The sequence below is a fragment of the Onychostruthus taczanowskii genome, unplaced genomic scaffold (genome assembly GCF_017590055.1).
Source record: "Onychostruthus taczanowskii isolate IOZ18803 unplaced genomic scaffold, ASM1759005v1 scaffold64, whole genome shotgun sequence".
In the NCBI taxonomy this organism is placed as follows: Eukaryota; Metazoa; Chordata; class Aves; order Passeriformes; family Passeridae; genus Onychostruthus; species Onychostruthus taczanowskii.
Window position 1 is genome coordinate 2,012,477 of NW_024504122.1, and position 11,832 is coordinate 2,024,308.

At 43.6% G+C, this 11,832-nt stretch overlaps 1 protein-coding gene across 1 annotated transcript; it reads left to right on the forward strand.

The window, feature by feature from the left end:
* Nucleotides 1-5,391: 5,391 nt before the first annotated feature.
* On the forward strand, nt 5,392-10,867 carry DRG1 (developmentally regulated GTP binding protein 1). Its single transcript, XM_041420515.1, has 9 exons — nt 5,392-5,520; nt 5,718-5,841; nt 6,606-6,781; nt 7,174-7,243; nt 7,794-7,963; nt 8,704-8,834; nt 9,073-9,240; nt 10,160-10,282; nt 10,752-10,867. The coding sequence occupies exons 1-9, from the start codon at nt 5,479-5,481 to the stop codon at nt 10,849-10,851; spliced, it is 1,104 nt and encodes a 367-aa protein (XP_041276449.1). The 5' UTR covers nt 5,392-5,478; the 3' UTR covers nt 10,852-10,867.
* Nucleotides 10,868-11,832: the final 965 nt, after the last annotated feature.

The window sequence follows — 11,832 nt, forward strand, 5'->3', positions numbered from 1 at the left end:
CAAAACTGACAGCAATAGGATGGTATATGATGCTCTGGAAAGTACACAGAAAGACTTACTTTAAAAAGAGAAAACAGCACTGTTTGGTTTTCCTCTTTTTGATCACTCTCCTCACTGCACCCATGTGCTGTGTACTCTGTGTGTTGCATGGCAGCCCACGACAAAGTGTGGGGAGTTGATGTTAAACTATACAACTTTCAGTTGTTATACTAATTTTACACAGTCTTGGAAGCCAACCCTTCATACTTAATCTCCCTTTTGTTCCCCTCATTTCTTCAGTCTGCTCAGTTTAACTTATTCTAGACTGCCTGAAACCAAAGCAACCTGACCCATTCAAAACAAGATTGCCACATTAGAGATCTGTGCAACGTGGAAATACAACCTAGGATTCCATCTCGTTGCCTCCCAGTGAATTAGGCATTCATGCCTACCTAAGCAAACCTGACAGACAACTTTTTCTCCTAAAACATACATTACAATACAATCCTAAATATGCAATGCAAGCACAAAGGTTTGGTATTTACAGATTAACAGCTAAACTACTGTGCTCTTCGCCAGGAAAACTCCTACCGAGATAACAAGTAAACTGGCATAAAAAAATTAATCCTAGAAGACAGCTAGGAATTGCTACATCTTTACATTTTACAACATTCAAAAGAGATGCAACTTTCTGTCTCTTGGTTCAAGAGTTAATTAAGATGTGAATTGCATCAATTCTCAGAGTCACTTCACCTCAGGCAATCAGTATTATGCTTCCATTGAAGATTCAGCACTATTGATTTAAAAAATCTTACCTTTTGATGGAACGTTTTCAAAATATCTTTCCTCCAAACAGTCATGAAGCTGGCCCTTAGTCAACTCATTATAGCTCATTATAGTTTTGTCTCTCCTTCAGCATGAGCAGTTCTTCCCTGAAATACAATGATAGGGTTAATTAGCAGCCAGTTCTCAAATCAAAGTACAATTCGTAGGGTAAATTTGCAAAACTGTAAAAATTAAATAAAACCAAACACCAAAACTGAACAAAAACCCACAGAAAAACCACGTTAAAATGAACCAATTCTCTATATGCCTTAAGCTGCAGTTACTCTTTTTTAATGAGGGAGCTGTGGCAGGTTGGTTACAGTCCCATATCCATAATTCTTAAAATCCTAAGAACTCAGATCACCGTCACTGTTTGATACAGATTATTTTTCCCTGGACGGGCGATCATTTCTGAGAGGATATGAATTTTCAAGATCCTTGCTTCATCTGAAATCATGATTTCATTTCTTCCCTGTCACCTTCTCCCCACTTTCTGAAATCCTGCAGAAATCCCACCACTAATCTAGAAATGCAGTCTGTAGCAAGCCCACAAACACACAGCATCAGCTGATTGCCAGAACAGTCTGCAGCTTCTGGCATGGGGTGAATTACCAAAACCACAAGGGTTGTACTACCAGAGTAGCTCTTAAGCTAAAATGACCTTCTCAGTGCACTGTGAATAAACTTGATATCCACAAGTATTTATTTATTAGAATATAAAAGAGGAGAAAAAACCCTCAAACCTGACTAGGTGAGCATGCATTGCTTATTTTTAACAAGGTACTTTATGTGATTTTAATGAAGCATTACATGACTTATCACAATTAATTTCATACTCACAGTATTTACCATGTATTGTACAATGATAAATTTTACATGGTTATCCAAAACACTTGCAAGCCTCTTCTCAGTACACTTTGTTTGCATCTCACTATTTCATGTAAGTAAAACTCTTAATCTAAAATACTAGTTGTTTTAGAAAGAATTTCAGAATTTGCCCCATAATGAAGTAGCTTATTTAAATTTGATAGTTTGACCTAAAACCTAAATGCATTAGCTCCTAAGCCTTCCTGTGGAAGTGAGCTACAGTTACCATACTTGCAGGGCAATGCTATGGAAACATGACAGTTTCAATCATTCTGCAGCAACTGCACATTCCTCTTGTGCAAAAATAAAACTGAGGCACAAGTAAAGGAAAAGACTAGCTCAAGATCAGTGTCAGCAGGACTGAAGCGTGTAGAAGATGAATTTCTGAAACCCATTTTTCTACAGCCCTCCATCATTCACATCTTGCTGATGAGGTATGTGCCATTTCAGTCACATTCCTGTCACTGTAGCTTGGTGAAACAAACACTCCTGGTTTTCCCCAATCATTGATTCCATTCTGTGTCGTGTTCCTGCAGTGTTTGATGAGACAGCCTTTCCATCAGATGCAGTCTTTGTCCACCTGCTGAATACCTTTTAGTATATTGCTTTCCTTATCTTATTAGAACATTATAAGAGAACTGCTGAGGGGATATACTTCCAGTTATTAGTTAGTCATTCACAGGACTGCGCGATCATTTGTGAGTTTTACTCCAGATCTGAACCTTCCTTCTGTGTCATCCATTACAGGCAATTGGTCCCAGGAGGGACTGACTGTTGTGCAAGTTACAGCCTCTGGAAGTATTCCCTCTGCTGCACTTCATCTAGATTTCCTAATGCAATGATTGCAATTTAAAAAACACACATGTACGTTTTCATAAAAAAGATGGCAATCCACATACTCCATCTTCCATCAGTGCCCACTAGAAAGCTCAATTAACCTTTTGAGCAGATCCCAGTCTCTTGCATCTCCTTTCATTTGCTCTCTGGTTCTACTGGGGGCTTTTATCTCTTCTGACATATCCAATTTTCTATTAATATTTTCCTTGATTTTTCCCCCTTCTCTGACTGACTTTTTTTTTTTCTTTTTATTTAATAAGGTTTTATTATTTGCACTCTATTTTCTAGTTTTGACTGCAGTCCTCAGGGGACATCATTTATCAATTCCCAGTCACCCACCCTTCAGTTATTTTTCCAGCTGTTGCACCTTATTTCCTATGGTAAGAACCACCCTGTTCTCTAAGCACCATATCACATAAACCACCTTTATATTGAAAAATTCACAGCAGTGCTCACAATAAATAAAAGCAATGTTACTCTGTTCACAACCTAGAAACAATCTCTGTTGAACAAGCTTTTCTGAAGCTTAAAAGATGATGCTGTTACAAACAAATATAAACTACTTTAAATATCCTAACCAATTAGAAAGTGTTAATTTGGCTACCAAAAATCAGACTAATTATCTTTATTAATTAAATTCTTTCTCCCTTCAGGTAATTGAGGACAATACTCAACACTGAAGGAAGTTTTTAGTTGCCTAAATTCCTTATACCCTTTGCTTGAGTAACTTTCTGAGAAAAAAAGAATTTAAGAGCTTACTGTGCAGCTGAGTGTTAAGAACACTGTGGAAACACAAACCAGGAACACAAAACCAGCCCGTTACTAAATTTTCACACCATGTGCTTTATTGACATCTTTGTTCATTCAGCCCCCACTTTGAAAAATAATTTTAAGTTAGACTCAATTTATGAGATTTGGGGCGAGTTTGTAAGAACAACTAGCAATAAATTCTGAAGTTAACTATGATCTACTGCACAAAAGAGGGGAGGTCTTAAATCCTGATTGAGCATTCAGAATCTGTATTCTTCTCAGTGTTTTTCCTTTTACTAAAAAGAACCACAAATGTGAACTGATTGTATGGCTGAATTCAGTTGAGGCATAGACAAGTTCAACTCCATCTGAAGTAAATAGGAAAAAAATTGTACCAGGGTCAAATCTCTGTCCCCTGTTGGAAAAGGATGTTGTTGACAAGGAATAATTAGAAAACCATGAACAAATGTACAGAGGGTAGGTGCATTTATATTTACCCTAGCTTAGCTGAACTAACATTACCAGGAATAGCAATTCCATTTTATTTGAGATTCTATTTTAGTAAGCTCTGTATAAGCTTCTATTAATGACAGTTCCTACTAGAAAGAGTTTATGACAATAAAGGCTGCTTTCTTGATTAAAATAAGACAAAAAGGGAAATGCAGAGGCAGAGACCACAAATAGCAGTGTGGTTCCCATTGCACTAGCACTCTTTTTTTCCCATTTCACTGTAAGTTAAAGAAGATTTAATGATTCCATAAAAATTCTATCATTGAAACTGTTGTAAGGTTAGTTCAATTTTGTCAGTGGTAACAAACTCAGAATTCTGTCTGAAGATATGGCAGGTGTGTCTGTACGTGCTCACACTACAGGCCCAGGAGAGTGTAGTTTTGGCTTTTTTCCCCCTAAAGTTAAGTTTTACATTTAGATACACCCTATAGAAACAGACTTTACAATAAGTTGAGATAAAAGAGCTTTCCTGGAAAGGATACCGAACATGGACAAAAAGGTTTATATAAATATTCGAATGTAGACAAAATATGACACAGAAACAAACTTGTAAACCGAAGTCCTGAACAACTATTAAATTGTATTTCCATGTCATAAAAATACTTTTAATTTGAAATCCAATTGTTTGGCTTCTTGTGAAACAGCCTAACGCTGGAAATGCTTGGCATTTTAAAGTGAAGCGGCCTTAAAAAAAAAAAAATCCTTTATTTAATTAGCCTGCATTCAGTGCAGAGTTACAGATGTCCCTCGGGTAAAGTGGTACGGTCAGGGCTCAGCTGAAAGGAGCCGTGAGAAAGCTCCGGCGTGAAGTCCCGGTGTGACAAAGCACCAGCTCGGGAAGGCTCCGCCGCGGGCAGTGCGGCAGCGCCGCGGCCGCGGGGCGCCACAAATACACACCTGGCTCTGAGCACAGCGGGCTGCGGGAAGGACGCGGGGAGGCTGGTCCGGTTTAACCCCAGGGAAGGGCACACGCCACCTCCCTTGGCGGACAGCGAGACCCCCGGCTCCTCTCACACCTGCGGGGCCGCTGCCTCAGCGCCCAGCTCCGTTCGCAGCGTCCTCTCACAGCCCAGCGCCCGGCTTCTCTCGGCGCCGCAGCCCGGCTGCCCCTCACGGCCAAGCGCCTCAGCCTCGCCAGCACCGTCCCCGGGCCCCCCTCAGGGCTCTCGCACACCCGGCTCATGCCGGCTCCCACAGCCCCGCTTTGCCTCGCACACATCACACGGACACGGGTCACAGACACACGGATCTCACACATACACGGATCTCATACACATGGACCTCACAGACAGATCCGAGAGATACATGAATCTCTCTCACACACAGGGATCTCACAGGCACACGATCTCTCGCACACAGACCCCTCACACACACGGATCCCTCACACATACATGGATGTCTCTCACACACACACACACACACACACACACACACACACACACACACACACACACACACACCCCTCCCTCACACTCGCCCCTCACAGCGTTGCCCGCTCTTTCTGTGAGGCGGCGCGCGCTCTGCACACGGCCCAGGGGGCGCTGCGCCGCCTCCCCTCAGGGCAGCGCGCGAAGCCGGCGGCGCGCGCCGCGTGCCCTTTCTCGCCCGCCGTCTCTCGCGAGAGGTCGCCACGCGCGTGCGCGGCCCCGAGCGGTGCGCGAGGAGCGGCGGCGCTGAGGGGCGGCCGGGCGGGCCGGGCCCGACGGCACCATGAGCGGCACCCTGGCCAAGATCGCGGAGATTGAGGCGGAGGTACCGCACCGCCGCCTCCGCGGGACGGGCCGGGCGAGGAGAGCCGAACGGGGCGGACGCGGGGCTCGGGCCGGGGAGGGGGACGGCCGCTGGGCAGCACCGTGGAGGGATGGCGGGGCCCTGTCCCCAGGCGTCGCGCAGGGGCCGGGGGCGGCAGAGCCCTCCCGGTGTGAGCCCTCGGTCCTGTGCCCTTGCAGATGGCCCGGACGCAGAAGAACAAGGCCACCGCCCACCATCTGGGGCTGCTGAAGGCCCGTCTGGCCAAGCTGCGCCGGGAGCTCATCACCCCCAAGGGGGGCGGCGGCGGCGGCCCCGGCGAAGGTGCGTTGTCTGTGCGGGAGGTGTGACGGAGATCGGTCTAACGGGGGGGCTCTTGTCCCACAAATCGTGTCAGGTTGTCTGCTAAGCAGTCATAGAATCACATAAGGGTTCGGGTTGGAAGGGACCTTAAAGAGCATTTCGTTCTACTCCCCGTCATGGCAGGGACACCTTCCACTAGCTCGGAGCCCTATTTAACCTGGCCTTGGCCACTTGCAGGGATGGGGCAGCCACAGCTTCTCTGGGCAACCTGTTCTGTCCTTGCTTTCTTTTGTCCTACCCGGTGCAGGGCCTCTAACCATCATTTGTGGCCCTTCCTAGGGCTGTGGGCTGGAGCACTTCCTGAAGTGTAGATGAAAGTGCTTTTGTATTATGGCTCATACAGTCTTTGCAGAAATGTTAAGGATTTTACACAAAGAAGCACCTTTGCAGCAGTCACTTGTTTTTATATATAAAGGTGTGAATTTCCTAAGCTGCAGTGCTTAAAGGGAATGCTCCACTTACACCGAAGTCAAACACAGTCCACTGTGAAGCTTTGCAGCCAGGGTTTGATTAGACAGGTACATGGCATGGAGTGTTACAAAGCGGTGCAAGGCAATAAAGACTCTGAACAATCTGTTTCCCACCCTCATCCTTCTTCTGGGATACTTAGGCTTACTTAGCCTTTTCTCAGGCAATATTAAAAATAATAGTGTGTCTGCTGTCCAGAACATTAGAAGATAGAAAATGTCAATAATTAGACAAATATTTTTACTCCTTATTTGCAGGTTTTGATGTTGCAAAGACAGGTGATGCCCGCATTGGGTTTGTGGGTTTTCCATCGGTGGGGAAATCCACTCTTCTAAGTAATCTTGCTGGTGTGTACTCTGAAGTGGCAGCCTATGAATTCACTACACTGACTACTGTGCCTGGAGTCATTAGGTACAAAGGAGCAAAGATCCAGGTGAGATCTTGTGTCTGTGAGGGAAGGATGGGCTATACAGGTGCTGTGCTCTTAGGGTTGAGTGGTCTGGCCTGACATCAGCAGGATAGAAGTGGTGTGTAAAAGTGCTTGAGAATACCTTGGAAATGTTTCCATGAGGTATGGATTTTTCCCTGCTTTTTACTTGGCTCTGTTCCTGTGGTAGTTCTAATTATTCCCTATGAGATAATGTGTTCCACTGGACCAGTGGGGCACGTGGGGTAATAGAAGATGTAACAATCAGATGGGAAACAGTCCTGTCGTCCTCTGTTCAGATTTGCAGTAGAGCCAGCTGGTTTAGAAGGGTAAAAGTAGGATTGATTTAATGAAGAATACTTTTCTCATGTGATACTTTCCTTCCTGCGAACAAACAGCTGCTTGATCTGCCAGGAATTATTGAAGGGGCCAAAGATGGCAAAGGCAGAGGACGGCAGGTCATTGCAGGTATGTTGGAGCTGGAGACAGCAGCCAGTCACTGCTTCATTTAACACAGTGCAGGAGAATGGGGGTTCACTCACTGTTCTGATGTCTTTAAAAAGCTGGATTGTTTGCTGGACTTGAGCTGTCTGCTGAGAAGCAGTAGCTGCTTTCATGCTGTTTTCAGTTCTGGCTTTGTGCACTTGCTGGCTTTGTGCTCTGCGCTGACACTTCAGTGAAAGCACACTGCCAGTTTTGCAGGCAGATGTGATCCCATCCTAAACAAGGCTGCTGTTTCCATTTCCTCACCCAGTTAATTGTCTTCAGTCTGGTGTCTGAATGGAGACAGGAAGATTTTTTCCAGCCTCTGTCATTCTTACAGCATGTAAAGATCTGTCTATCAGTGGTGCTTGGCCAGCACAATAAACTTCAGTCCTACACTGGTATTTTAAAATAACCAGTATGCTGGGCTTCAGGGGCTTTGTAGTGTCACCAGTCCACCCCATATTGTGGTTGTTATGTCTCAGGTTGTGTGAGCATGCTTCTTGAGAGGTGACTTTCTTTTTCTGGTTCTTAGTGGCTCGAACCTGTAATCTCATTCTGATTGTTCTGGACGTGCTGAAACCCCTTGGCCACAAGAAAATCATTGAGAATGAACTGGAGGGATTTGGAATTCGTCTGAATAGTAAGCCCCCCAATATTGGCTTTAAAAAAAAGGATAAAGGAGGCATTAACCTTACAGCCACAGTAAGTTGGAAGTTTTCTTTAACCAAAATTAAAAAACAAATTGCTTGAAGAAAGGCATTTGTAGTTGATGGTATGTCTGGGACCATGCTGTGCTGTGACTTCTTTAGGAGCTGAACTGCTGTACAGCTCTGCAGTCAGTTACTTTCCTTAGAGGAAAGTATCCTTTATCCACACCTCTCTGGAGCCTGACTGCTTCCTTGCCCTCAAAACACAGCCTTGGTGGCTTTCCACACATAACAAGTTTGAGATCCAAAGGAGAGTGTGCAAAAACTGCCTCTTACTTGGTGGCTACAATGTTCTTCTTGAGAGGATTGCTCAGAGTTTCAGGCCTTGCAACCCATTTACCTGACTCTTTAAAAGCATAGAAATAGCCAGGGATAGCAAAAGTTGGAACTCTGCACTCTAATACCTAAAGTGTAGTTGTCTGGGCTCTGAACTAGAAGGTACTTGGGTTTGTGTTGCAGCTGGTCCCAAACTGAAAGGAAGCACTGCTTCTGAAATGTCTGATTGCAGCTCTCAGTGGGGCATTAATGTAAATGAAGCTGTTAGGATTTAGGTCTGTTTTCCCCTCTCCTCAGACCAGCTATGGTGAAATCAGAGTCGTGTCCAATAACTTAAAATGCAGCTATTCTTTCTAGTAATGTACATGCAGTGGTTGCTAGGTGACAGCACTGCTAATTGCAGTGCTGGATTTGGCTGTTAGCTCTGCCTGCCTTAGCACTGTGCCTGTGTCTGTTCAGTGTCCTCAGAGCGAGCTGGATGCCGAGACGGTGAAGAGCATCCTGGCAGAGTACAAAATCCACAATGCTGATGTCACCCTGCGCAGCGACGCCACCGCCGACGACCTGATTGACGTGGTGGAAGGGAACAGGTACTCTGGCTTCCTGCCTGTGGCATTCCTGCAGTTTGTGTTACACAGAAAAGATTTGTCTTTGGAGTTTGCTTCCCACAGAAGCTGAGCCAGCAATGTGGCATCAGCATAGAGATAAGCCTTTTAAGAACATTTTTTCTTTGCAGTGGAGGTAGCAGCGTGCTGCTGTCAGGTTGCTCTGACAATTTCTTTCTCTTTGCAGGGTTTACATCCTCTGACAATTTCTTTCTCTTTGCAGGGTTTACATCCCATGCATTTATGTCCTCAATAAAATTGACCAAATTTCCATTGAAGAACTAGATATAATTTACAAAGTACCCCACTGTGTACCGATATCTGCTCATCATCGCTGGAACTTTGATGATCTGCTGGAGAAAATCTGGGACTACTTGAAACTAGTCCGGATGTGAGTCAAAATTGCTGCTTTCTGTGGAGTTAAGTGCATGGCTGAGACTAAAAAAGGTCTCAGGAGTGGATGAGGAATATTTTATAATGCTCTTCTACCAACTGGTGTTTGCTTTGTAACCCAGAAATTGTGCTCATCTTAGCTGTTGTGTGATAGCCATAAGTACTGTTTTGAATTTGTAGGGGAATTAAAGGAGAACTTTGTGAAACCAAGACCAAAGCACATCTTAAAAACATTCCTGAAAACATGGAGCTCTAGTCAGACTTTGTGGTAGCACTGTGATTCCAGATGTAATCAACTCTTCAGTCTGTCATGGATGCAGCTCTCTTGACAGAACTTAGTTCTTAATGTAGAATTTCAGAAATTTTTACTACAAGTTATTTCAGGTTTACCTCATAACTCTTAGGCATTTTAGATGAACCTATGAATGAATTTACTAATACTCCTAATACAGTAATTGTTGTCTTTTAAATTTTTATCTATCTTATTGTAATAATGTAGAATGTATTGTGAAAAGGCATTTCACAATTCCTGGTATCTGTGGTTTAGGTATTTATGCTGTAGACTTCATCAGGTGTCTTTGAGATTTTTACAGGAAAAAAAAAGGCAAGTTGGAACTATAATACTAAAGATGTTCTTTTCCAACAACTCTTGCCATTTGCTTTTTTAAAGCACCTTCAGAAAGCTCACAAGTGAGGAACCTTTGCAGTTACAAGGGAGAACCCTCTGCAGCCACTGGCTGCCCAGATGCATTTTCAGCTTAGGTCCACCAAACATTTTGTGGTGTATCCATTGTCACCACTGGAGTAGTGGGACTTGGCCCCCGTGCTGGGGGTGACTGTAAATCACTGATGAAATATCATGATGGGTTTGAAAAAGAAAGTTTTGGTATTGACTGATGGTTCCATCTGTGTTACAGCTACACCAAACCTAAAGGGCAGCTCCCAGACTACACCTCTCCTGTGGTACTACCTTACTGCAAGACCACAGTGGAGGATTTTTGCATGAAGATCCACAAAAATCTCATAAAAGACTTTAAATAGTAAGTATTATTGTAAAAGAATATATGGAATAGAAAATAACTTGCTTTCAGATACATTATTTAATCTTCTTCTAAACTGGAAGGGAATACCAGGACTTTTTAATGTTAAATTGACTAAATCTGCCTATGATAATCAAACTTAGCACTTCAGTTGCTGTATTTGATGTTCTCATGCTCTCTGCTACATGAATGTCCTCTGTGGAGACAAATGCATTTTGCTATTTAGAAGGAGCACTAGACACAGCATTGCAAGCCATTGTCCCATGCACTTGGGTACCCAGGACAACTTCAGGCTTTGTTTTGGTGTTTGTAGCCCTGGTTCACACCAACCACTCAGCCAGGTACTTGTAGGAGAATAAAAATAGCCCTGAAGCATTGCTTTCTGTGTTAGCTGTGTGACAGAAATAGCTGCTCTTCTGCTTGCATATCATACTTCTAAGCCTTTTAAATTTGATTTTTCTTCTTTCAGTGCGCTGGTCTGGGGTTCGTCTGTTAAACACAACCCTCAAAAAGTTGGTAAAGACCATACTCTTGAAGATGAGGATGTTATTCAGATTGTGAAGAAATAAAGTTATTCTTACATGGTTTGTTGCTGTGCCTGAAATTTGTCATTAATTGTAAGTGATAAGCCCCCCTGCCCCCTCCCAGTTTATATTTAGAAATAGCCTTTTATTATAGCACCTTGCTGCATGGTAGAAGTGATGTTTCTGGGCAGCTTACACTGCAGGGGCTTGTTCAGCAGAACTTGCAGATGAAAAACTCTGGTTAAATGACTTTCACAAGGGCAAAAATCTTACAGCAAGCTTTGATTGCAAGGTTCTGCTGCATGTATGTGTCTTTCCAAATTAGAAAAAAGGTCACACATCAGGAATCATTTTGTTCTAAGAACAAAATACGAAAAGCAGAGGCTAGACAATTATATCTTGTGAAACAATGCTAGAGGACAGAGTTCCAGCTGCCTTTATCTGAAAGTGTTCCTCTTGGAACACTTCAAGGCTATTAATAGTCCTGCAGTTGTGGAAAAGCTGGTCACTTCTGCTCAGGAGCAGTTGCTTTTTCAGTTGTTTAGACTAGTGGAAGTGAGCTAGCTGCTTGTGTCTGTATCACTGGAGGCTTCTAAGTTTCCTTAAAAGAATTTCCTGCCTAGATAAAGAAGTAATGTGCCCAAGAGAAGCACATTGCTCTTAGAGTGGTTCTGTTGCTTACTAGAGATAAAGAAGCTTTTAACTCATCAAGAGTGCTTATCAAAGCCTCTAGCATTTGCTCTCCTACAAAAAGGAAGTAGGGGTGTTTAATTATAGGGGTGTTTATTTAGATGCATAAAAAACCACTCCCCCTCATGTTGTTACACATTCAGGAAGACAGTGATTAGAGACACCCACTCAAGCACTAAGTCCTTGGAACAGTGGCTGCTCTTCAGCCTGGTAAGGAAACATCCAAGCTTTGATTCTGCTCCAAGCATTTGCACCTGTACTGTTTCTAGATCCCTCAGAAGTGAGCTGAACTGCAGGGTGCTTGGTTATGAGCCTGAGTGCAAGGGGTTGCTCAGA

Excerpts from the sequence above, each read along its gene's own strand:
- DRG1 (XM_041420515.1), top strand. The coding sequence starts at position 5,479 with ATGAGCGGCACCCTGGCCAAGATCGCGGAGATTGAGGCGGAG. Across the intron at positions 6,782-7,173 it reads ACAAAGGAGCAAAGATCCAG|CTGCTTGATCTGCCAGGAAT; the intron begins GTGAGATCTTGT and ends GCGAACAAACAG. Across the intron at positions 8,835-9,072 it reads GACGTGGTGGAAGGGAACAG|GGTTTACATCCCATGCATTT; the intron begins GTACTCTGGCTT and ends TTCTCTTTGCAG.